Consider the following 25,203-nt stretch of genomic DNA (forward strand, 5'->3'; position numbering starts at 1 on the left):
CAAGGGTGTGCTTCTTAGGGACTGTAATAGATTACCTGTTTATGAAGATTTTTCTGACGGAGGTCAGAAAATCCAAACTTCTCTTTTCTTGCCTCTCGCTACAGACTACTGTTAGGCCATCAGTGGCTCAATGCATGGAGGTAATTGGTCTGATGGTCGCTTCCATGGACATCATTCCCTTTGCTCGATTCAATTTGAGAGCTCTGCAGTTATGTATGCTCAGACAATGGAACAGAGACCAATAAGATCTGTCTCAGAGGATAGATCTAGACCAGTTGACAAGAGACTCTCTCGTGGTGGATTTCTCAGGATCATCTGTCTCAGGGCACATGCTTCCGGAGACCCTCCTAGGTGATTGTGACTACGGACGCCAGCCTGCTAAGCTAGGTAGCAGTCTGGGACTCGTTAGTCCCAGGGCCTATGGACTTGGGAGGATTCTTCTTTCCTCATAAACATCTTGGAGTTGAGAGCGATCTTCAATGCTCTGATGGCTTGGCCTCAATTGTCCTTAGCCCGGTTTATCAGGTTCCAGTTGGACAACATAACCTCAGTGGCTTACATCAACTACCAGGGAGGAACTCAGAGTTCCTTGGCCATGAAGGAGGTGACCCGGATTATTCAATGGGCGGAAGCTCACAATTGTATTCTATCTGCCATCGACATTCCAGGAGTGGACAACTGGAAAGCAGATTTTCTGAGCAGACAGACTTTTAATCCTGGGGAGTGGGCTCTCCATCCGGAGGTGTTCTCCAGGTTAACCCTCAGGTGGGGGATGCTTGGATCTGATGGCTTCTCGTCAGAAGTCCAAGCTTCCAAGGTACGGTTCAAGGTCAAGAGATCCTCAGGCCGCCCTGATAAATGCTCTGGCGGTTCCTTGGGATTTCGGTCTAGCATACCTGTTTCCTCTGTTTGCGCTCCTTCCACAAGTCATTGCTTGTATCAAACAGGAGAGAGCGTTTGTAATTTTAATAGCTCCTGCATGGCCTCGCAGGATCTGGTTTGCAGACCTAGTGAAGATGTCCTCTCTTCCTCCTTGGAGGTTACCTTTGAGGAAGTACCTTCTAAGTCAGGGTCTTTTTCCCCACCCAAATCTCGCTTCTCTGAAGCTGACTGCATGGAGATTAAACGCTTAGTTTTGGCTAATCGTGGGTTTACTGAGTCGGTCATTGATACCATGCTTCAGGCTCGCAAGCCTGTTACTCGTAAAATTTACCATAAGGTATGGCGTAAATAACTTTATTGGTGTGAATCGAAGGGCTACTCTTGGAGTAAGGTCAGGATTCCTAGGATTTTGTCTTTTCTCCAGGATGGTCTTTAGAAAGGGTTGTCAGTCAGTTCTCTGAAAGGTCAGATTTCTGCATTATCTATTCTTTTACATAAGGTGGTTTCGCATAGAAATATTAATCAGGAAATTGTTGTTCCTTCTCTCTCTGTCCTAATCCTTCTTCTCATAAGGAACATCTGTTGCATAACTTGGATGTTGTGCGTGCTCTCAAGTTTTACCTAAAGGCTACTAAGGATTTTCGCCAGTCTTCTGCCCTGTTTGTTTGTTTCTCTGGAAAGTGTAAGGGTCAGGAGGCTACTTCTACTTCTCTTTCCCTCTGGTTGAGAAGTATGATTCGTTTTGCTTATGAGACTGCTGGACGGCAGCCTCCTAAGAGAATTACACTACACTAGGGCTGTCTCATCTTTTTGGGCTTTCAAAAATGAAGCTTCTGTGGAACAGATTTGCAAGGTGGCAACATGATCCTCTCTGCATACTTTTTCCAAATTTTTATACTTTTGCCTCGACTGAGGCCTCTATTGGGGGAAGGTTCAAGCGTGTAATATCATGACACTGTTCCTTTAAACTCCATTCTCCTCCCACATCAATACCTATATCAGCTCAACTTTCCCATGATTCATTGCTTGAATATTGTTAGTGAACCTAATAGTTTAAGCCTCCTTGCCACTCTGTCTTTTATTAAGACCCTGTTATTGGTGTCCTAATCTTCACCAATATTACCTGTTGATTTCTATAACTCCTTTTGTTACTTTCGCTGACATGTATTTTGGAGCCGTTACCGGTCACATGATCGGATCATCAACCTGCTCTGTATCCTGTAACCGCTTCTCCTACTCACCGCAGTGTGCTGAATCATGAGTAACTTACCTGCCTGCAGTCTCCATTGCTCTCCTGGATTCACTTGTTATACTCTACGTGTTATATCACTGCTTCATCCGTGACTCTCTCATTAACCGCTCCTCATACCACTGTACTCAGGAACCGCAAGTATATTTTGTATCGTACAAACAAACTTATAACTTAAAAGAATGGTTAACTGCAAGGAAAACAGAAACAGAGGCGCCACATGTGTAGATCAATCAAAGCTGACAATATCCAAGCAAGATGAGATACAGGATACTCACAAACGTAAAGGCACTCTCTTGTGCCTATAGGGGCAGGCTGGTATTTAACAGCAAACCAGCTGGCTGTACCAGGGAATCCCCGTCAGGATGTCCTATAGTTGTCGTGGATCTCACAACAGCAACCCTTATCTAGGTTACTTCCAGCAAAAAGGAAAATATGTCCATAGGGGAGGAAGGCTAGACAGCCTTATGGTTACTGGCAAGGGAAATGCCACACGAACACCAGATTTGTTAAAAAGTTTCAAGTATTTTATTTTTCAAAAGATAAAAATACCATCAGTGCAACGAATTACAACTGGGTGTGTTATAAGGCAAGTTTCCTAGTATATGCAGAGATAATAGCGACGCGTTTCTCAGGGAAGACCCTGTTTCATCAGGCTTGTGTACCTGTCTTGTTCTCTCTCCCTGTTCATTCTGTGTCCACTAGCTTGGGTATTGGTTCCCACTAGTAATTGGAATGACGTTGTGGACTCTCCATTTCTTAAGAAAGAAAATAAAATTTATGCTTACCTGATAAATTACTTTCTTTCTAGACAGGGAGAGTCCACAACCCCACCCTTAAGATTAGACAGTAATTTTTTTTTTTACTAAACCTTAGGCACCTTTACTTACACCTTTGTGTTATCTTATTTTTCCATTTCCCTTCGGCTGAATGACTGGGGGTTATGGGTAAGGAAAGTTACACTTAAAGGGACACTGAACCCACATTTTTTTCTTTCATGATTCAGATAGAGCATGCAATTTTAAGCAACTTTCTAATTTACTCCTATTATCAATTTTTCTTCATTCTCTTGCTATCTTTATTTGTAAAGAAGGAATCTAAGCTAAGGAGCCAGCACATTTTTAGTTCATAACCATGGACAGCACTAGTTTATTGGTGCTGTCCAATCAGCAAGGACAAACCCAGTTTGTTCACCAAAAATGGGCCGGCATCTAAACTTACATTCTTGCTTTTCAAATAAACATACCAAGAGAATGAAGAAAATTTGATAATAGGAGTAAATTAGAAAGTTTACTTAAAATTGCATGCTCTATCTGAATCACAAAAGAAAAAATTTTGGGTTCAGTGTCCCTTTAACAGCTTTGCTGGTGTGCTCTTTGCCTCCTCCTGCAGGCCAGGAGGGAATATCCCACTATTAATTGGTATGACATCGTGGACTTTCCATGTCTGGAAAGAAAGAAATTTATCATGTAAGCATAAATTTTAATTTTCTTTCTGAATTCCTCATACCCCATAAACCTAGAGCTTTGCTTTTTCACAGAGACCTCACAACAGCTGCTGCATCTGTTATATGGTTCATGGACAGAGTTTTGTTGTTGTTTATTGTAGGTAGAGTTGATGCTATGTGGCCTATATAATCTGTTTCGTTTTTTGAAACCAATTAGAATCATTGGTGTAATACATCTAGACAAGAAAACTTAAAGGAATATGAAACTCAAACATTTTCTTTTGTGCTTCAAACAGAGCATATCATTTTAAAAACATTTCCAATTTACTTCTAAAATCAAATTAGCTTTGTTCCCATGATATTCTGTGTTGAATAGATATGGCAGGAAATAGTGCACAACAGTTGCCTATTGTTGATTTAAAATATGTGCACCTATAGACCAAAATAAGTCCACAATGATTGGTCAAAAAGTGTCCACTGTATGTGATGTAAAAAGTAAGTTCTTCAAAATCCTCCACCAAAGGCATACACTCTTACATAGGTGTATACTTTGGATGTTAAAATGTTAAAGGGACTGTCAACACCAGAAATGTTATTGTTTAAAAATATAGCTAATCTCTTTATTATGCATTACCCAGTGTTGCATAACCAACACGGTTATATTAATACACTTTTCCTTCCTAAGATAGGGAGAGTCCACGGGTTCATTCCTTACTGTTGGGAAATACAACACCTGGCTAGCAGGAGGAGGTAAAAACACCCCAGCCAAAGACTTAAATATCCCTCCCACTTCCTCATTACCCCAGTCATTCTTTGCCTTTCGTCACGTTAGGAGGTGGCAGAGATGTATCAGAAGATTTGGAGAGTCCTGAAAAAGGGTATCTGCCCTTCGAGATAGGACTGGAGTTTTAAGTAGTTATGTCAACCTCTCAGTGAGAGTATTGATGAAAGTCAAAGCCTGCAGATGCAGGGAAAGTTTTTCTGCGAAACCATCCATACTACCGCCAACAGCTCCTAAGCAATCAGTGTTGACGAGTTTCACTGCCTGCTTTCTCTCACTCAAGTCCATATCAGGAGCGCTTCTATAAGACTGTCACACTTGGCAGGCTGTGTTCTGTTCCACAGCATGGATCCTGGAGGTAAGATTGTGTTAATTCTTACACGTAAAATGCCATAACAGGGTCACAGTGTGGCTCCTTTATACCTTGATAGGATCCAGGGTTAATATCCTCTAATGGGGGTTTATTGAACAATTGGGGTTAATTAATCAGTGTATTAATTATTTACATGCTACATTGTGTGATTTTTTCCCCTGGGCTTATAGACTGTGTGTTTTTGGCTGGAACAAACAGGTTTCACTTTTAAGTTTAATTTTTGTTTTTGAAAGTGTTGCACAGCTCCTATTACTTGCTGTATTTGTAATAACCGATTGGGAGTATAAAGGTGCAGTTTTCTATAATAAAAAAAGTTTTTATTTGTGTCCTTTTGTGGGTATAAACTGGAGGACTCTGGACTATGGAGGATTCTGACATGCCATAGACGTTGCAAGCTAACTTCGGCATGTCTTACCCTCCGGACCTCCTTGAGTCCCTCTGTGGCTTAGTGTATGGAGATGATTGGTCTCATGGTGTCCTGCATGGACATCATTCCTTTTGCCAGGTTCCATCTCAGACCTTTACAACTAAGCTTGCTGAGGCAGTAGAACAGCAATCATTCAGATCTGTCTCAACAGATCGTATTAGACAGCCGTTAGAGAGAATCGCTCTCTTGATGGCTCTGTCCAGATCATCTGTCCCGAGGGACATGCTTCTTAAGACCATCCTGGGAGATTGTGACTATGGACGCAAGCCTATATGGATGGCGAGCTGTTTGGCGTGCCAGGAAGGCACAGGGGTTGTGGACTCAGGAGTAGTCCTCACTCCTGATCAATATTTTGGAACTACAGGCAATTTGCAAGGCCTTGAATGCTTGGCCTCTTCTGGGTTCGTCCCAGTTTATCAGATTCCAATTGGAGAATATAACCTCGGTGGCTTACATCAACCATCAGGGGGGAACGAGAAGTTCCTTGGCAATGAAGGAAGTATCTCAGATTCTAGAGTGGGTGGAGGCCCACAGCTATTCGCTGTTAACGATCCACATTCCGGGTGTGGACAACTAGGAGGCGGATTTTCTCAGCAGGCAATCCTTCCATCCAGGGGAATGGTCTCTCCATCCCGAGGTGTTTGCAGAGATATGAAGCAAGTGGGGGACGCCGGAGATAGATCTCATGTCGTCCCGTCTCAATACCAAGCTAATCAGGTATAGGTCGAGGGATCCCCAAGTGGATCTAATAGATGCACTAGCAGTGCCCTTGAGGTTCAAACTCGTATATCTTTTTCCTCCATTACCGCTTCTTCCTCGAGTGGTGGCCCGTATCAAGAAGGGGTGGGTATCAGTAATACTGTTTGCTCCATCATGGCCGCGAAGGACGTGGTTCACGGATCTAGTGGGGATGTCCTCATCTCCTCCGGGGAAGTTACCTTGTCGCAGAGACCTGCTGATACAAGGTTCATTTCTCTTGTTAAGTGTGTTCAGTCCACGGGTCATTCATTACTTATGGGATATATTCTCCTTCCCAACGGGAAGTTGCAAGAGGATCACCCAAGCAGATCTGCTATATAGCTCCTCCCCTCACATGTCATATCCAGTCATTCTCTTGCAACCCTCAACAAAGAAGGAGGTCGCGAGAGGAGCTGGAGTTTTTACTTATCTATTCTTCAATCAAAAGTTTGTTATTTTAAATGGCACCGGAGTGTGCTGTTTTTCTATCTCAGGCAGTTTTTGGAAGAAGAAACTGCCTGCGTTTTTTTTCTATGATCTTAGCAGGCGTAACTAAGATCCACTGGCTGTTCTCGACATTCTGAGGAGTGGGGTAACTTCAGAAACTGGGAATAGCATGCGGGGTCCTCCGCAAATGAGGTATGTGCAGTACTTTATTTTCTGGGAATGGAATTGACTAAGAAAATACTGCTGTTACCGTATGATGTAAGTACAGCCTTAAATGCAGTAGTGGCAACTGGTATCAGGCTGATAAATGTATGCGCAGTCGAGTTATTTTCTAGGGACTAGAATTTGACTGAGAAAATACTGTTAAAACTGAAATAATACTTAAGCCTTATCTGCAGTGGTAGCGACTGGTAGCAGGCTTAGTGATAACTTTGCATGACATTGGAAAATGTTGTTTTTTAATAAAACGTTTACTGGCATGTTATTCGTTTTTGTGAGGTACTTTGGTGATAAATCTCTTTGGGCATGATTTTTTTCCACATGGCTAACATATTTTTCTGCATGGAAACCGTTATATCAGGGCTCCCACTGTTGTGATAGGAGTGGGAGGGACTTTGTTTTAGCGCCTTGTTGCGCAGTTAAAATTCTAGCACAGTCTTCCTGCTTCTTCCTCCTTGATCCAGGACGTCTCTAGAGAGCTCAGGGGTCTGCAAAATTAATTTGTGAGGGAGGTAATCAGTCACAGCAGATCTGTGACAGTGTGCTTGACTGTGATTAAAAGCGTTAAATCTTAATTGATATCCGTTTTATCCGTTTTGGGTATTGAGGGGTTAATCATCCTTTTGCTAATGGGTGCAATCCTCTGCTAATAATACACTTCTTGTTAAGAATTGTTTAATTATATCTGTATTTTTGAAGCGCTGCAGCGTTTTTTATATTGCTTGTAAACTTATTGAAAGTGATTTCCAAGCTTGCTAGTTTCATTGCTAAGTCTGTTTAAACATGTCTGATTCAGAGGAAACTGTTTGTTCATCATGTTCAAAAGCCAATGTGGAGCCCAATAGAACGATGTGTACCAATTGTATTGATATTGCTTTGAATAAAAGTCAATCTGTACCGATAAAGAAACTATCACCAGACAACGAGGGGGAAGTTATGCCGCCTAACTCTCCTCACGTGTCAGTACCTGCGTCTCCCGCTCGGGAGATGCGTAGGATTGAGACGCCAAGTACATCTAGGCCCTTACAAATCACTTTACATGATATGGCTAATGTTATGAAAGAAGTATTATATAATATGCCCGAATTAAGGGGCAAACGCGATAGCTCTGGGTTAAGGACAGAGCGCGCTGATGACACAAGAGCCATGTCTGATACTGCGTCACAATTTGCAGAACATGAGGACGGTGAGCTTCATTCTGTCGGTGACGGTTCTGATCCGGGGAGACCGGATTCAGACATTTCAAATTTTAAATTTAAGCTTGAGAACCTCCGTGTGTTACTAGGGGAGGTATTAGCGGCTCTGAATGATTGCGACACGGTGGCAATTCCAGAGAAATTGTGTAGGTTGGATAGATACTATGCGGTACCGGTGTGTACTGACGTCTTTCCTATACCAAAAAGACTTACAGAAATTATTAGTAAGGAGTGGGATAGACCCGGTGTGCCTTTTTCCCCTCCCCCGATATTTAGAAAAATGTTCCCTATAGATGCCACCACACGAGACTTATGGCAGACGGTCCCTAAGGTGGAGGGAGTAGTTTCTACGTTAGCCAAGCGTACCACTATCCCGGTGGAGGATAGCTGTGCTTTCTCAGATCCAATGGATAAAAAATTAGAGGGTTATCTTAAGAAAATGTTTGTTCAACAGGGTTTTATATTGCAGCCTCTTGCATGCATTGCGCCTGTCACGGCTGCAGCGGCATTCTGGTTTGAGTCTCTGGAAGAGGCGATTCGCACAGAGCCATTGGATGAGGCTTTGAGCAAAGTTAGAACCCTTAAGCAAGCTAATGCGTTTGTTTCAGATGCCGTAGTACATCTAACCAAACTTACGGCTAAAAATTCCGGATTCGCCATACAGGCGCGCAGAGCGCTCTGGCTTAAATCCTGGTCAGCGGATGTAACTTCCAAGTCTAAGCTACTTAACATTCCTTTCAAAGGGCAGACCTTATTCGGGCCCGGCTTGAAGGAAATTATTGCTGACATTACGGGAGGTAAGGGCCACGCCCTTCCTCAGGACAGGGCCAAATCAAAGGCCAAACAGTCTAATTTTCGTGCCTTTCGTAACTTCAAGGCAGGAGCAGCATCGACTTCCTCTGCTCCAAAACAGGAAGGAACTACTGCTCGTTACAGACAGGGTTGGAAAGGCAACCAGTCATGGAACAAGGGCAAGCAGGCCAGAAAGCCTACTCCCGCCCCTAAGACAGCATGAAGACAGGGCCCCCTATCCGGAGACGGATTTAGTGGGGGGCAGACTTTCTCTCTTCACCCAGGCTTGGGCAAGAGATGTGCAGGATCCCTGGACATTAAAGATTATATCTCAGGGATACCTTCTGGATTTCAAAACCTCTCCTCCACAAGGGAGGTTCCATCTTTCGAGGTTATCAACAAACCTAGTAAAGAGAGAGGCATTTCTACAATGTGTACAAGACCTCTTAATCATGGGAGTGATCCACTCAGTTCCGCGATCGGAACAGGGACAAGGATTTTACTCAAATCTATTTGTGGTTCCCAAAAAAGAGGGAACTTTCAGACCAATCTTGGACTTAAAGATCTTAAACAAATTCCTAAGGGTACCATCGTTCAAGATGGAAACCATTTGAACCATCCTACCCATGATCCAAGAGGGTCAATATATGACCACAGTGGACTTAAAGGATGCTTACCTTCATATACCGATTCACAAAGATCATTATCGGTACCTAAGGTTTGCCTTTCTAGACAGGCATTACCAGTTTGTGGCTCTTCCCTTCGGGTTAGCCACGGCCCCAAGAATTTTTACGAAGGTTCTGGGCTCACTTCTGGCGGTACTAAGACCACGAGGCATAGCGGTGGCTCCGTACCTAGACGACATTCTGATACAAGCGTCAAGTTTTCAGAATGCAAAGTCTCATACAGAGATAGTTCTAGCATTTCTGAGGTCGCATGGGTGGAAAGTGAACGTGGAAAAGAGTTCTCTGTTACCACTCACAAGGGTTCCTTTTCTAGGGACTCTTATAGATTCTGTAGAGATGAAGATTTACCTGACGGAGTCCAGGTTATCAAAGATTCTCAATGCTTGCCGTGTCCTTCATTCCGTTCCAAGCCCATCAGTAGCTCAGTGCATGGAGGTAATCGGCTTAATGGTCGCGGCAATGGACATAGTGCCATTTGCGCGCCTGCATCTCAGACCGCTGCAACTATGCATGCTCAGTCAATGGAACGGGGATTACTCAGATCTGTCCCCTTTGCTAAATCTGGACCAGGAGACCAGAGATTCTCTTCTCTGGTGGTTGTCACCGGTTCATCTGTCCAAAGGAATGACCTTTCGCAGACCAGATTGGATGATTGTAACAACGGATGCCAGCCTTCTAGGCTGGGGAGCAGTCTGGAATTCCCTGAAGGCTCAGGGATCGTGGACTCAGGAGGAGAAACTCCTTCCAATAAACATTCTAGAATTAAGAGCAATATTCAATGCTCTTCTAGCTTGGCCTCAGTTAGCAAAACTGAGGTTCATCAGATTTCAGTCGGACAATATCACGACTGTGGCTTACATCAATCATCAAGGGGGAACCAGGAGTTCCCTAGCGATGTTGGAAGTCTCGAAGATAATTCGCTGGGCAGAGTCTCACTCTTGCCACCTGTCAGCGATTTACATCCCGGGCGTAGAGAACTGGGAGGCGGATTTCCTAAGTCGCCAGACTTTTCATCCGGGAGAGTGGGAACTTCACCCGGAGGTATTTGCTCAACTGATTCGTCGTTGGGGCAAACCGGATCTGGATCTCATGGCATCTCGCCAGAACGCGAAGCTTCCTTGTTACGGATCCAGGTCCAGGGACCCGGGAGCGGTGCTGGTAGATGCATTAGCAGCCCCTTGGGTTTTCAACATAGCTTATGTGTTTCCACCATTTCCGTTGCTACCTCGACTGATTGCCAGGATCAAACAGGAGAGGGCATCGGTAATTCTGATAGCACCTGCGTGGCCACGCAGGACCTGGTATGCAGACCTAGTGGACATGTCGTCCTGTCCACCATGGTCTCTTCCTCTGATGCAGGACCTTCTAATTCAGGGTCCTTTCAACCATCCAAACCTAATTTCTCTGAGGCTGACTGCCTGGAAATTGAACGCTTGATTCTATCAAAGCGTGGGTTTTCGGATTCGGTTATTGATACATTAATACAGGCTCGGAAACCTGTGACCAGAAAAATTTACCATAAGATATGGCGTAAATATTTATATTGGTGCGAATCCAAGAGTTACTCATGGAGTAAGGTTAGGATTCCTAGGATATTGGCTTTTCTACAAGAGGGTTTAGAAAAGGGTTTATCCGCTAGTTCGCTAAAGGGACAGATTTCAGCTCTGTCTATTCTTTTACACAAACGTCTGGCAGAGAATCCAGAAGTCCAGGCCTTTTGTCAGGCTTTGGCTAGAATTAAGCCTGTGTTTAAAGCTGTTGCTCCTCCGTGGAGCTTAAACTTGGTTCTTAAAGTTCTTCAGGGTGATCCGTTTGAACCCCTTCATTCCATTGATATTAAGCTTTTATCTTGGAAAGTTTTGTTTTTGATGGCTATTTCCTCGGCTCGAAGAGTCTCTGAGTTATCTGCCTTACATTGTGATTCTCCTTATCTGATCTTTCATTCAGACAAGGTAGTACTGCGTACTAAACCTGGGTTTTTGCCTAAGGTTGTTTCTAACAGGAATATCAATCAAGAGATTGTTGTTCCATCATTATGTCCTAATCCTTCTTCAAAGAAGGAACGTCTTTTGCATAATCTAGACGTGGTCCGTGCTCTGAAGTTCTACTTACAGGCAACTAAAGATTTTAGACAAACTTCTTCTCTGTTTGTCGTTTACTCTGGACAGAGGAGAGGTCAAAAGGCTTCGGCTACCTCTCTCTCTTTTTGGCTTCGTAGCATAATACGTTTAGCCTATGAGACTGCTGGACAGCAGCCTCCTGAAAGAATTACAGCTCATTCCACTAGAGCTGTGGCTTCCACCTGGGCCTTTAAGAATGAGGCCTCTGTTGAACAGATTTGCAAGGCTGCAACTTGGTCTTCACTTCATACTTTTTCAAAATTTTACAAATTTGGCACTTTCGCTTCTTCGGAGGCTGGTTTTGGGAGAAAGGTTCTACAGGCAGTGGTTCCTTCTGTTTAATGTTCCTGCCTTGTCCCTCCCATCATCCGTGTACTTAGCTTTGGTATGGGTATCCCATAAGTAATGGATGACCCGTGGACTGAACACACTTAACAAGAGAAAACATAATTTATGCTTACCTGATAAATTTATTTCTCTTGTAGTGTGTTCAGTCCACGGCCCGCCCTGTCTTTTTAAGGCAGGTTCTAAATTTTGAAATTATAACTCCAGTCACCACTGCACCTTATAGTTTCTCCTTTCTCGTCTTGTTTCGGTCGATTGACTGGATATGACATGTGAGGGGAGGAGCTATATAGCAGATCTGCTTGGGTGATCCTCTTGCAACTTCCTGTTGGGAAGGAGAATATATCCCATAAGTAATGGATGACCCATGGACTGAACACACTACAAGAGAAATAAATTTATCAGGTAAGCATAAATTATGTTTTTTTCATCAAAATCTAAATTCTCTGATGCTGACTGCGTGGAGATTTAACGCTTAGTCTTAGCCTATAGAGGTTTCTCTGAGAGTGTCATTGATACTCTTATTCAAGCTCGTAAACCAGTTACTCGGTGTATCTACCACAAGGTGGGGAGAGCCTACTTATTCTGGTGTGAAAAGCGTGGTTTTTCCTGGCACAGAGTTAAGTTACCAGGATCTTATCATTTCTCCAGGATGGGCTGGAGAAGGGCTTTTCTGCTAGTTCCCTGCGAGGACAGATTTCGGCCCTGTCGGTTTTATTGCACAAGAGGCTGGCTGAGCTTCCAGACATGCAGTCCTTTGTTAAGGCTCTGATTAGGATCAGACCTGTGTTTGGATCTGGGGCTCCTCCTTGGAGCCTAAATCTTGTTCTTCGGGTTTTGCAACAGGTTCTGTTTGAGCCTCTGCATTCCGTTGACATTAAATTGTTATCTTGGAAGGTTCTCTTTTTATTGGCTATTGCCTCTGCGTGCAGAGTTTCTGTGATCTCTACTTTGCAATGTGAGCCCCCTTATCTGATTTTTCATGCAGATAAGGCAGTTTTATATACAAAATTAGGTTTTCTTCCTAAGGTTGTGCCAGTTCGTAACATCAATCAGGAGATTGTGGTTCCTTCCTTGTGTCCTAATCCTTCTTCATCCAAGGAATGCTTACTTCGCAATTTTGGATGTGGTTCGCGCCTTGAGGTTCTATTTAGTTCAGGCTACTAAGGAGTTTAGACAATCTTCCTCTTTGTATGTTGTCTATTCGTGGAAGCGTAAGGGGCAGAAGGCTACTTCGACTTCCCTATCTTTTTGGTTAAGGAGTGTCATCCGCTTAGCTTACGAGACAGCAGGACATCGTCCTCCTGAGAGGATAACGGCTCATTCCACTAGAGCAGTGGCTTCCTCTTGGGCCTTTAAGAACGAGGCCTCTATGGATCAGATTTGTAAAGTGGCTACCTGGTTCTCCTTGCATTCTTTTTTGAAATTTTACAAGTTTGATGTTTTTATTTCGGCTGAAGCAGCTTTCGGGAGCAAAGTTTTGCAGGCTGTGGTGCCCTCAGAATAGGGTCCACCTCTTCCTTTTTTGTTCTCTCCCATTATTCATTCAGTGCCCTCTGGAGCTTGAGTATAGTTTTCCCAACAGTAAGAAATTAAGCCGTGGACTCTCCCTATCTTAGGAAGGAAAACATAATTTATGCTAACAAGATAAATTCCTTTCCTTCCGGATAGGAAGAGTCCACGGCCCCCGCATGCTTTTTCTTGTCTATGGGCGATCTCCTATTATTTATTTTAATCTTATGGCACCATTTATACCCTAATGTTTCTCCTACTTTTCTCTCGGCAGAATGACTGGGTTAATGAGGAAGTGGGAGGGATATTTAAGCCTTTGGCTGGGGTGTCTTTGCCTCCTCCTGGTGGCCAGGTGTTGTATTTCCCAACAGTAAGGAATGAAACCGTGGACTCTCCCTATCCGGAAGGAGAGGAATTTATCTTGTAAGTATAAATTATGTTTTTGTCTCTTATTACCTTGTATCTAAGCCACTGCAGACTGCCCCCTTATTTAAGTTCTTTTTACAGACATGCATTTTAGCCAATCAGTGCTGACTCATAAATAACTCCACAGGAGTGAGCACAATGTTATCTATATGGCACACATGAACTAGCACTGTCTAAATGCGCAAAATTGTCCTAAAGGCGAAATTCAAGGGCTTAGAAATTATCAAATGAGCCATGAGGCACCTTCTTTGTTTCTTCAGGAAATAGTGCTCTTGCAAATGGATAGCATTCTTACAAAACTGCTGCTATAAAGTGCTCCAGAAATGGGCCGGCTCTAAAACATACATTCCTGCTTTTTAACAAAAGATACTTAGAGAATCAAGAATAACTGATAATAGAAGTTAATTAGAAAGTTGTTTAAAATCGCATGCTCTATCTGAATCATGAAAGAAAATTTTTGGGTTTCATATCCCTTTAAAATATTTAAAGGAACATTAAACTGCTAGGTAAAACTAGAGTAGCACAGTTACTACTCACTATGCTACTGGTTTTCTCTTGTGTCTGCAGCTCTCTTTAAAGCCATTCTCTTATTTTATCCCTTTACAAGTTAGTGAAGCTCTGGATCTTCACGCTGGGTGCCGCCATCTTGGAATTTAAGTATACTCGCACACTGTGACCGAAGAGTTGGGAACTCCCAGATCAGTAATATTGTTGTCTTCTTGACAAGTCTTGTTGTTCTCTTTAGTAAAGATTGCACAAGAGTTGGAGCTGTATGTTTTGCAGTGGGTACATTACTCTTTATTATTCCTGAGGCCGACTGCAAATATGTACAGCTTCTGTTTTCTCTTGTGCAAGGTATAGCTGTCAAAAGGCCATAGCATCACTAATCTGTAAAAGTGCGCTGCTTCTATCACAGGATGCAGCAATACGCACACTACAAGATCTAGAGATGCAGAGCTTTACCAACATGCTTATGTAATTGGTTAAAATATGAGAGCGACATTAAAGAGAGCTGCAGTTTCAGGTAGAAAAACAAGCATGGTGAGTAGTAGTCTTATTACTGACCTTGTAACCAGACGTTTAAAGGGACAGTAAACACTTTGAGTTGGTAAAATACAATGCTTAATTTCTGATAGTAAAACAACTTTGCAACATCCAATTGCTCTCTTTATGCTGCCACAACCACCTACGCAGTATCTCCAAAATTCGTCCGTTTCTGAGCGCTGAAACTACTAAACAGCTAATCCACTCCCTGGTAATTTCCCGACTTGACTACTGTAATAACCAACTACAGGACTTCTCTCGTGCGGCATCAACCCTCTGGAACGCACTTCCTCGAGCTGTCAGACTTTCCCCTAACCTCTCCTCCTTTAAACGTTCCCTAAATACCTTTTTGTTCAGGAAAGCTTATCACCCGACTCAGTAACAAATGAATTTTACTTACCTAACAGTTGCCCTCATCTTTCTCCTCACTAATATCATTCTCACCTTTGCAGTCCCCACCTCCTGTTTCCCATCCTTCTACTGATCTAGATTGTAAGTTCCCAAGGGAACAGGGCCCTCAATTCCCCCTGTAAAGTTTTGTCTTTTATTGCATTGTTTCTCCGTTGTACTTTTTATTTTTTTTACCCATGGGCAGCGCTGCGGAATCTGTTGACGCTTTATAGATAAAGAATAATAAGAAGAATATACTTTTTTTTCAGTTAATTCACCCATTTTCCTGTAATTTAAGACTGAAAACTGAAAGAGCACATGACAGGCTTCACAAGCCTAACCTAGCCACCTATCCCTTCCGTTTTTGCTGTTTTAATCCTAAGTAGACTCATGCTTATGCCTAAGCCCTTGGAGGCCGCCTCTTATCTCAGTGCATTTTGACAGTTTTTCACAGTTATACAGTGCTAGTTCATATGTGCCATATAGATAACATTGTACTCACTCCTGTGGTGTTATTTATGAGTCAGCACTGATTGGCTAAAATACAAGTCTGCCAATAAAACTGAAATAAGGGGGTAGTCTGCAGAGGCTTAGAAACAAGTTAATCACAGAGGTAAAACATTTATTAATATAACAGTGGTGGTTATGCAAAACTGGGGAATGGGTAATCAGGGGATTATCTATCTCTTTAAACAGTAAACATTCTGGAGTAGACTGTCCCTTTAATAACAGCTGGGCATTGCATGGCTTTTATAATGTATATAAATAAGTGAAAACCATTTATGCCTATGCAAAAGCTGTGGTAATTTGAAAGTAGTTCTGCAGCTCTACAAAAGTATTTGAAGTTATGCACAGAGTCACTTTACGGAGCAATACAACTAATGAGCAGTAAAAAACTGCTGTCATTTATTTGTGCTCCAAAGCTGAGGACATACATAATACTGTATATAACAGTATAAAACCATCACAGGTTTATGTAAATGGGCTTGTCTTTCTACTCATATCTATGGTTTTGGCTTGTGTGTGTTTTTTTATAGGTATATGGTTGCCAGATATGTCAAAATTAGATTTTTGTATTTTTGCTAATATTATAAGAGTGCCAAATCCCCTCTCTCTTTTATCAGGATTCAGAATTTATCATTTTTCTCTGGTTTTGTGTATTTGCAAAAAAAATATTTTGAGGGTCTGCACCATTTTAAACCAATTTGTAATTTAGTATACAGTAATTTCTTTATGGTATAGCTCTTTCTCTTACACATCTATCTTAGTTTTCAAATGATAGTTGTGTATATGAAAAGTAAGATTCTATAATCAGATTTGTGTAGTTTCTACAGAATAATCTTTTGCTTGTTTAGTGTTAATTTAGGTTTTGTATTTAGATAAACATTTTTTATGCAGTTGCTGAATAGCTTACGTGATGAATAAATTTAAAACAAGTGAAATTGTGTGATTATTTTCTGACATTTGCACAATTATGCTTTGTCCCTTAAGTTACGCTTTATGTTTTAGTAATAATTGAAGTTAAAAAAGACATTCACCACGTCAAACCTTTTCATTCTTCTTTGTTACATATTTCGCTTATGATTTCAAAGGAAGGCAAGCAAACAATAAATGCTGAAACACATAATTATGCATCATATGCAGAAATAAATACAAATGTTAATTAAAAAAGCAGTTTTTAAAGTGATCTTTTGATTCTCAATAAATTTGTTACTTGACCATCCTGAAATACTTTTTTTTTTTTGTTGAATGTGAAATTATCTTTTTTTTTAACTTGTTAAGGTGCTTATATGATCTTTACTAGTGGCTATTGCACAATTTATGCTTACCTGATAAATTAATTTCTTTTATGGTGGTAAGAGCCCACAATTCATTACTCCTGAGAATTACCTTCCCTATCACTAGGAGGAGGCAAATATTCCGAAACCCCAAGGTCTGTATATAACCTCTCTTACCTCTATGGTAGTCAGTCTGACAAATAGACAAGCAAAAAAAGGAAGGAAAGGAAATAAAGAGCAAAAAATATAGGAACCGGAAAAAAGATGTGCTATAACAAAAAAGAACCAACACCAAATAAACAGTGTGGGGTCTCGTGGTCTCTTACCACCATGAAAGAAAGAAATTTATCAGGTAAGCATAAATGATGTTTTCTTTCATAAAGGTGATAAGAGTCCATGATCCATTACTATTGGGAACCAATACCAAAGCTGTGGAGATTCCACGAGTATTAAAAGGATAGGGTGGGATAAGAAACATCTTTTTCCTTAAGGAAACTAAATCCACAACACTAAAAAGAAAGTACATATCTTCTTTTCATTTTTCCATGTACTTAAAAACAACCAACAGTCAAAAACCCCCAGAAATAACATCTTGAAGTACCTTTCTACCAAAAGCTGCCTCAGAAGTAGCGAAAATATCAAAATGGGAGACTTTAGTAAAAGAAGACAAAGTAGCTGAATAACAAATCTGGTCAACAGAAACTTATTCTTGAAAACACAAGAAGTAGCTATTGATCTAGTAGAGAGGGCAGTAATCCAATTAGGAGTCTGGCCCACCTTAAAGTAAGATTTTCAAAACACAAGCTTTAACCAAGATGCCAAGAAACAGCCAAAGCTTTCTGACCTTACTTAGAACTAAAAAAATTAAACAAACAAACTCAATGTTTGTCTGTAATCCTTGATAACATTGACATAATACTTCAAGGTTCTAAACACATCCAGAGAAGGCTCTCTGAAGATTCTTATAAAACAAGAAAGGGACCACAGTTTCCCTACTTACATTATCAGAGGACACAACCCTAGGAAGAAAATCAAATTTGGTTCTTAAAAGTGCCTTATTCTGATGAAAAAACAAAAAAGGAGAATCACAAGAAAAAGCAGAAAGTTCAGAAACACTTCTAGCAGGGGAGATAACCAGAAGAAACAAGACTTTCCAGGAAAAATAACTAATGTCTGTCATATCCTCAGTCTAGGAGCTGTCACTAATGAGTGATTAGCAACATATGTATGATGTTACAAAGGAAGCAAGAGAGAGAGAAGGCGCTGTAAGAATTATTCTTTTAATTAGAAGTATTATATGCCTTGATTATATTAAACTAATTATAGACAAATATTCAATATGGGTTATCTAACAGATTAAAATAACGCTCATATTTTATCAAATATTAGTTGACTATTATTTATCACAAGTGAAGATTTATACATACCTTGAGATCTAGAGGTACCAGATAACAACATATAATTCTAATTCACTGTATTTATATACATCTTAAACCAATCCACTTAGTCTATACCATAAGTGAAAGGCTAATTATATATATATATATATATATATATATATATATATATACACATATATGTTAACATAGCTAGCTCTAAATAGTGTTTTGATTGACAAGAGCATCTGAATGTAAATGTCACAGTTCTAAATGTAATGCACTTGTAAAGGATTAACCCATTGCTAACTGAATCCTGACTAACTGGATCCTGACTAATCCTATCTCACATTTATAACTCTACATTCTATATTTTATAACTCCACAATGTTCACCTTATACATAGGCTCAAATGAAGGAGCCCACAAAACCTTTGGAACCAGAATCCGGTTTCTAGGTGGAGAAATTGGATAACAGGCTTAATACACACTAAAGCTTGAATAAAACTATGAATATCATGAAAGTAAGCTATTTCCTTGTGAAACAAAACAAGAAAGAGCAGAAAACTGACCTTTCAAAGAACTGGCGGATAAACCTTTATCCAAACCATCTTGCAAAAAATAATAATAATAATAATAATAATAAAATATTCTAGAAATCCTGAAAGAAAGCCAGAAAAAAAAACATGACACCAGGAAATAAGTTTCCCAAACTTTAAAATACATTTTCCTGGCAACCTTCTTCCAAGCCTTAATAATGGTTTCAGTCATGAACACAGAGAATCAAACCCCTAAGAACTAACCTTTAAATCTCCAAGACATCAAATTTAGAGATCCTGATGGAAAAAATGGACCTTGGCAAAGAAGAACCATCCTTAGAGAAAAACACAAGGAGAGCAACAGGGCATCTGAACCAGATCCGCAAACCAAACTCTGCAGGGCCAAGCTGGAGCAATTAGAATCACTGCTTAATTCTCCTGCCTGATATTAGAAACTAATCTGGGAAAAGAACCTGAGGCATAAACACATAGGCCAGCTGAAAAGACCATGGAACTATGAGAAAATCCATAAACTCTGCCTGAGGATACCTTGACTTTACAAAATATCTGGGCAGTCTGTTCTTAAACCGAGAGGCCATCAGGACTACATCCGGGTGATCCCAAAGATCTATAATCTGATAAAACACTTTTTGATGAAGAGCCCATTCCCCTTGATGAAAAAAAAAACGATGTCTAAGAAAATACGCTACCCAATTATACACCCCTGGGATGTGAATTGCTGAAACTAGACAGCAATTAGCCTCTGCCCAAGAGAAAATTTGAAAAACATTCCTCATGGCTAAAGGACAGCGAGTCCCCCCTTGATGGTTGACATAATTCATGGTTATGACGTTGACTGACTGGAACGGGAGAAAAAGATTCTCCTTTCAGAAGAAGCCAAGCTTGAAGAATTCTGAAAATTGCACAAAGTAATAAGTTTATGGGCAACCTTGCCTCTGAAGGAGCCCACACTCCAGTGCTGTCACAAACAGCTTCCCATCCTGAAAGACTTTCATCTGTGGTTATAACAGACTAAATAAGATGAGCAAAAGAAGCCCCTCCGCAAAATAGGCTGAAGATCTAGCCACCAAGGCAGAGGCTGTCTTGTTTAGAAATCTAGGTTTAAACCTCTCAGACAACAGAGAAAGGTCCCTTTACCACTGACGAAGCATACAAAGCTGAAAAGGTCTCATATGAAAACAAGGAAATGGAATAGCGTCCAATGATGCAATTATAAGACCTAGAACCTCCAAACAAAGAGCAACTGTGGGAAACTAGAGGAATTGATAACTTTGATAAGCTGAAACCAAATTTCCTTCTTTGATCTGATAGATATAATCTCATGGATACTGAATCTATCTGGAACTCAACAAAAGAACCTTTGTCTGAGGAACCAAAGGACTCTTTAGCAAATTGATCTTCCAATCATGTTGATGAAGAAACAACAGTAGTCTGTTAGAGTGAGAATCTGCTAAATGTAAAGATGGAGCTAGAACTACAATATCGTCCAGGTAAGGAAATACAGCTATTTCCTGACCCCTGATGACAGAGAAGAGCCCCCAGAACATTTGTAGAGATCCTTGGAGCTGTAGCCAGCAACAAACTAAAAATGCTTGTCTTGAAACACAAACCTCAGAAACTGGAATTGACCTCGGAGAATTGGAACATGAAAGAAAAAATTCTTTAAATGTATTATGGACATAAACTGCCCTTGCTGGATGAAAGGCAGAATGAACTGAATAATCTCCATTTTGATGAAAGGAACTCTGAAAACTTGTTCAGAACCTTCAGACCCAAAACTCGTCTGTAAGTTCCCTCTTTCTTGGGAGCAATAAAGAGATTTGAATAAAATCCTTTTTACTGTTCCTGCAGAGGAACAGAAACCATCACACCCCTTGAATCCAGATCCAGGACTAAATGTAGAAAAGCCTTCTTGTGAATGTACAAGGAATATATAAAGGTTGCTAGAACTGGAATATATTAAAATAATATATATTTATATTTTTGCACGTTTCCAGTTTGTATATAGGATACTAAAGTTTACACAGACATTGCTATCAATGTATAAAACTGAAACAGCTGGTGTTCTGCACTGCAATATGCACTGGTAACATGTTTCACAGACCTGCTGTGCCTTGCAATGCTTTATTTATGGGAGCCTACTCTGGACCCCAGTATCCCCTCCCGTTGGGCCTATGATCCAAAACTCGCCGGCATAGAGAAAATTCGCACAAAGTCTTTGAGGGCTTGTTTTGAACATTATTGTAATGTAAGCATCTCTCCTTCACTTGAGAATTTGAATTTCTAAAATTCTTTGTGAGACCTCACAGTACTTATGAGACTTCATAGATAATCTCGCCAGATCTATAGTTCATTGGCACTTTGTGAGCCCAGGCCAGGATACCTGTAGGTCTCTTACAGAACATTACAGACAGCAGGGGTGCAGAGCCTGGAAAATGCAGTGCACCCGCTCACATCCGTCTCCTCCTACTGTCTGTTAGCTGCTGGCACGTTAACGGCTTTGTAAGCAAAACTTATATAGCTTCCTGGAGAGAGGGAGAGTAAGGTGAGTCCCCAGTAGAACATAGCGAACACTAGGCTGTATAGCCAAGTGTGAATATGATGTTCCCTGCAACATGTTGTAGTGGTGAGAAAACCTCCACTTAAAGTGAATGTAAAGTTTCATGAATGAATGAATAAATGTCCGGTTTTTAAAAATACTATTAAAAACAGGGGCACTTTCATTCATTTAACTTTACATTGCAGCGCTTTTTTTTTTAAACGCTTAGCTTTTTCTTTAGCAAACACAGACTCCGATCGTCCGCCCGCAGTTCCTCTATACTTACCTCAGCAATGACGAAACCGGCTTCCTCCAATCATGGCCTGCACCACAGAGTGTCCATCTCGTGAGGCCACACCGTGATTGAAGGAAGCCGGTTTCATCATTGAAGTGCTAAGTACAGAGAAGCTGTGGGCAGAGGTTCGCGGTCTGTGTTTGCTAAAAATAAATAAGTGTTTAAAAAAACAAAACGCTGCAATGTAAAGTTTAATGAATGAAAGTGCCTCTGTTTTTAATAGTATTTTTAAAAACTGGGCACTCATTCATGAAACTTTATATTCACTGTAAAGGGACAGTCTTGAACTTTCATGATTCAGCATGATTCATATAGGGCATGCAATTTTAAACAACTCTCCAATTTACTTTTATCATCAAATTTGCTTTGCTCTCTTGTTATTCTTTGTGTAAAGCTAAACCTAGGTAGGCTCATATACTAATTTCTAAGCCATTGAACCGCCTCTTATCTCAGTGCATTTTGAGAGTAAGACACTGCTAGTTCATGTGTGTCACATAGATAACTTTGTGCTCACTCCAGTGGAGTTATTTAAGAGTCAGCACTGATTGGCTAAAATGCATGTCTGTCAAAAGGACTAAGATAAGTAGGCAGTCTGTAGAGGCTTAGAAACCAGGTAATCACAGAGGTAAAAAGTGTATTACTATAGCAGTGTTGGTTATGCAAAATTGGGAAATGGATAATAACGGGATTATCTATCTTTTTAAACAATACGTATTCTGGAGTAGACTGTCCCTTTAAGGCATGTGGAAAGTTGTTTTTTTCTGTGACTGCAGTGTTCATTCATTGTGACAGTTGTATGATTTTTACAATTCAACAAAAACAAAGGAACAGCAGGGCAAAAATCTTGACTGTTCTTAGAAAATCGGAACAGTAAGTAAGTATGAAAACTGTGTGGCTTAGTTCTGAATGTGTTTTGAATTGGAAACTGAATGTGTATCTCAAACTTCTGCAGAGTTTTATTTAAACAAAATTCACTTATGTTTAACCCAGAATTTTTATAGAAATAAACAGAAGTGGTTTATTAACCCTATTAACATGTTTCGGTACAAAAGAGACTTTTTTACTGTTTCTGACCCAAATCAAATTTTCTTTTGTAGTGGACACATGATGCTTTGTAACCTAAATCACTTTGGCCTCTAATTTGATCTTTAAAACACATGTGCTTCTGTTGCATTTTCTTTTAGGCTAACAGGGATGCGGTGCTGAGCAGAATACCGGAACACAAGAACGATCGTATTATCAGTCTGCAGAGTGCGTCTGTAGTGTATGATTTACTCACTATAGCACTGGGAAGAAGGGGACAGTATGAGATGCTCTCCGAGGTAAGACGTAGAGAAGAATGTGGTTTTCCAGGAAAAATATAAATTGATATATATGTGTGTGTGTGTTTTGGTTTTATATAAAGGAGCTGGGCTTGGGTATCCATAGAGATTTTGTGGCTGAAAAATAAATAATGAAATTAAAATACCCAAGCATAAAATGACTCATTTGCATCAGTGACTGAAGTCATTCTTGGAACTGGATATATATAAAATGATTTATAAAACCGTAAATAAAAAAAATACACCGTACAACTATCCAACCCTAAAATCTTTACAATCTTTTTAAACGTCTTCTGAATTGATATCATTTGGGAGAATAGTAAATATGAGATTTATCTTTACTTCAGTATACTTTTCCTGTTACGTATATGTAATTCCATCCATTTACTGCCCTTTTATTGTACATATATCTTCTTGGCCTTGCATTTCTATAAGTACTGCCTTAAAATCTGTCATTCTTAAAGAAACAAACGTAGGGGTCATTTGTTGATACATACATGCACATATCCAAAACCAAAGAGAAAGCAAGAAAGGCACCTGTAGATCACTCTATGAATACATATAAGGGGAGAAGCAAGCTCCCAGGAAAAGCTAAACCATACATTTTTATAACATTATTGAAAGTTATGTTCTAGCTTTTCCTGGGAGCTTGCTTCTCCCCTTATATGTATTCATAGACTGATCTACAGATGCCTTTCTTGCTCTCACTTTGGTTTTGGATACTTGTTTTACTTGGCATTGAGCACCCCCCACTCTTTGATATAACAATTATAGTACTGGTGTATCAGTGGGGTTGTTTATAGAAATGTTCTTTCCCGCACCTCCCTTTTACTACTTACATACATGCACACAATGTAGGGATATTTTAGGGAATTTAGGGATATTTCTTAAGGGCCTTAATAAAACAGAAGCTGTAAGTATTTTTCACAAAAAGAGCAATTACAGAAAAAGGAAACATGATCTCATGTAGATTCAATGGTAGCTTGCAGAAGCACTTCTTTACAGAAAGGGTGGTTAATTCATGGGGGTCAATTTACCAAATGTCAGGTGGACATGATTCGCTATAGTAAACCTTTTCCGCCCGACATCGCTAAATGCATACGCTGTCAGCATTTAACATTGCACAAACATTTCTTTTGAAATGCTTGTGCAATTCCGCCCCTGCACATTCGCAGCCAATCTGCTGCTAGCAGGGGGTGTCAATCATCCATATCATATCTGATCGGGATGATTGCAGTCCTCCACCTAAAATGTGGAGGACAAGTTAAGGAGCAGCCTTATTAAACCGCTCCATGGGGTGAACTTCTATTAGAGGTGTTAAGGGCAAACACTATGGGGGATGTGCCTGGGAGAAGCATATTGCTATCCTAGTAAAAAAGATAAGCTGATGTTTTTAGGAAAGTTGTTTTTAACTCTGTTGGTATGCTTTGTTGAAAAGCTTACCTAGGTAGGCTGGTAGCTAGCTGCCGATTGGTGGCTTTACATATATGCAGGGGTTAAACACATTGTTATATACAAGCAACGGTGCAATAGTAAAATGCTTTAACACATTATAGCAGTTTCTTCTTTCTGTGTTTGTTCTTTTAATTCTCTTCTAAAAACGGAAATCAAAATTAAACATTCATGATTCGAATAGAGAATGCAATTAAAAAAATCTATTATCAAATTGACTTTGTTCTCTTAGTATGCTTTGTTGCACTACGTGGCATCGGTGCTTGCAACAATGTTTATCTAAACCAAGGAAGTTTAATTTTGTCTTGAATGCTATTGGTTGCATTAGCAGGAAGTACACATCAGCCACTGATATTTAACAGGAAGTGCCTTCAGCCAATAAGCATTTGGCTGATACTACTGTATTTGTTTCAATTCAAATGGAAATTAAAAAATAAAAGATGCGTCTCTTTTATAGTGATACAGAAACATATTAAAGGGACATTGTACACTAGATTTTTCTTTGCATAAATGTTTTGTAGAGAATCCATTTATATAGCCCATCTTGTAATCTTTTTGTAAAAATGTATAGTTTTGCTTATTTTTTAAGAACATTGTGGGTGTCCCAGCCTAACCTCATCAACAGTGCTACACTGGTAGCTTCTAATTAAGTTTTAAAAAGGTTTTATACTGAATGTTTATATCAGTATCTGTGCATATTCTTCTTTATAGTAGTGTCTATTGCATGCAGTCATATGAAAATTGGTGTATACTCTCCCTTTAAGTACAGTGTCCCTTTAAGCTTTCTTTTAACGCATATATTTAGAGC

The 25,203-nt window shown here is 40.3% G+C and overlaps 1 protein-coding gene across 2 annotated transcripts in view; it reads left to right on the top strand.

The window, feature by feature from the left end:
• TTC7B (tetratricopeptide repeat domain 7B) overlaps nt 1–25,203 on the top strand; it is an 840,626-nt gene that overhangs the window by 314,300 nt on the left and 501,123 nt on the right. For both annotated transcript variants that reach the window (XM_053697563.1, XM_053697564.1), the window contains exon 9: nt 22,806–22,943. In XM_053697563.1, coding sequence (XP_053553538.1) covers nt 22,806–22,943 — 138 coding nt within the window. The remainder of the gene's footprint in view (nt 1–22,805; nt 22,944–25,203) is intronic.

Source organism: Bombina bombina, chromosome 1, assembly GCF_027579735.1.
Source record: "Bombina bombina isolate aBomBom1 chromosome 1, aBomBom1.pri, whole genome shotgun sequence".
NCBI classification, from domain to species: domain Eukaryota; kingdom Metazoa; phylum Chordata; class Amphibia; order Anura; family Bombinatoridae; genus Bombina; species Bombina bombina.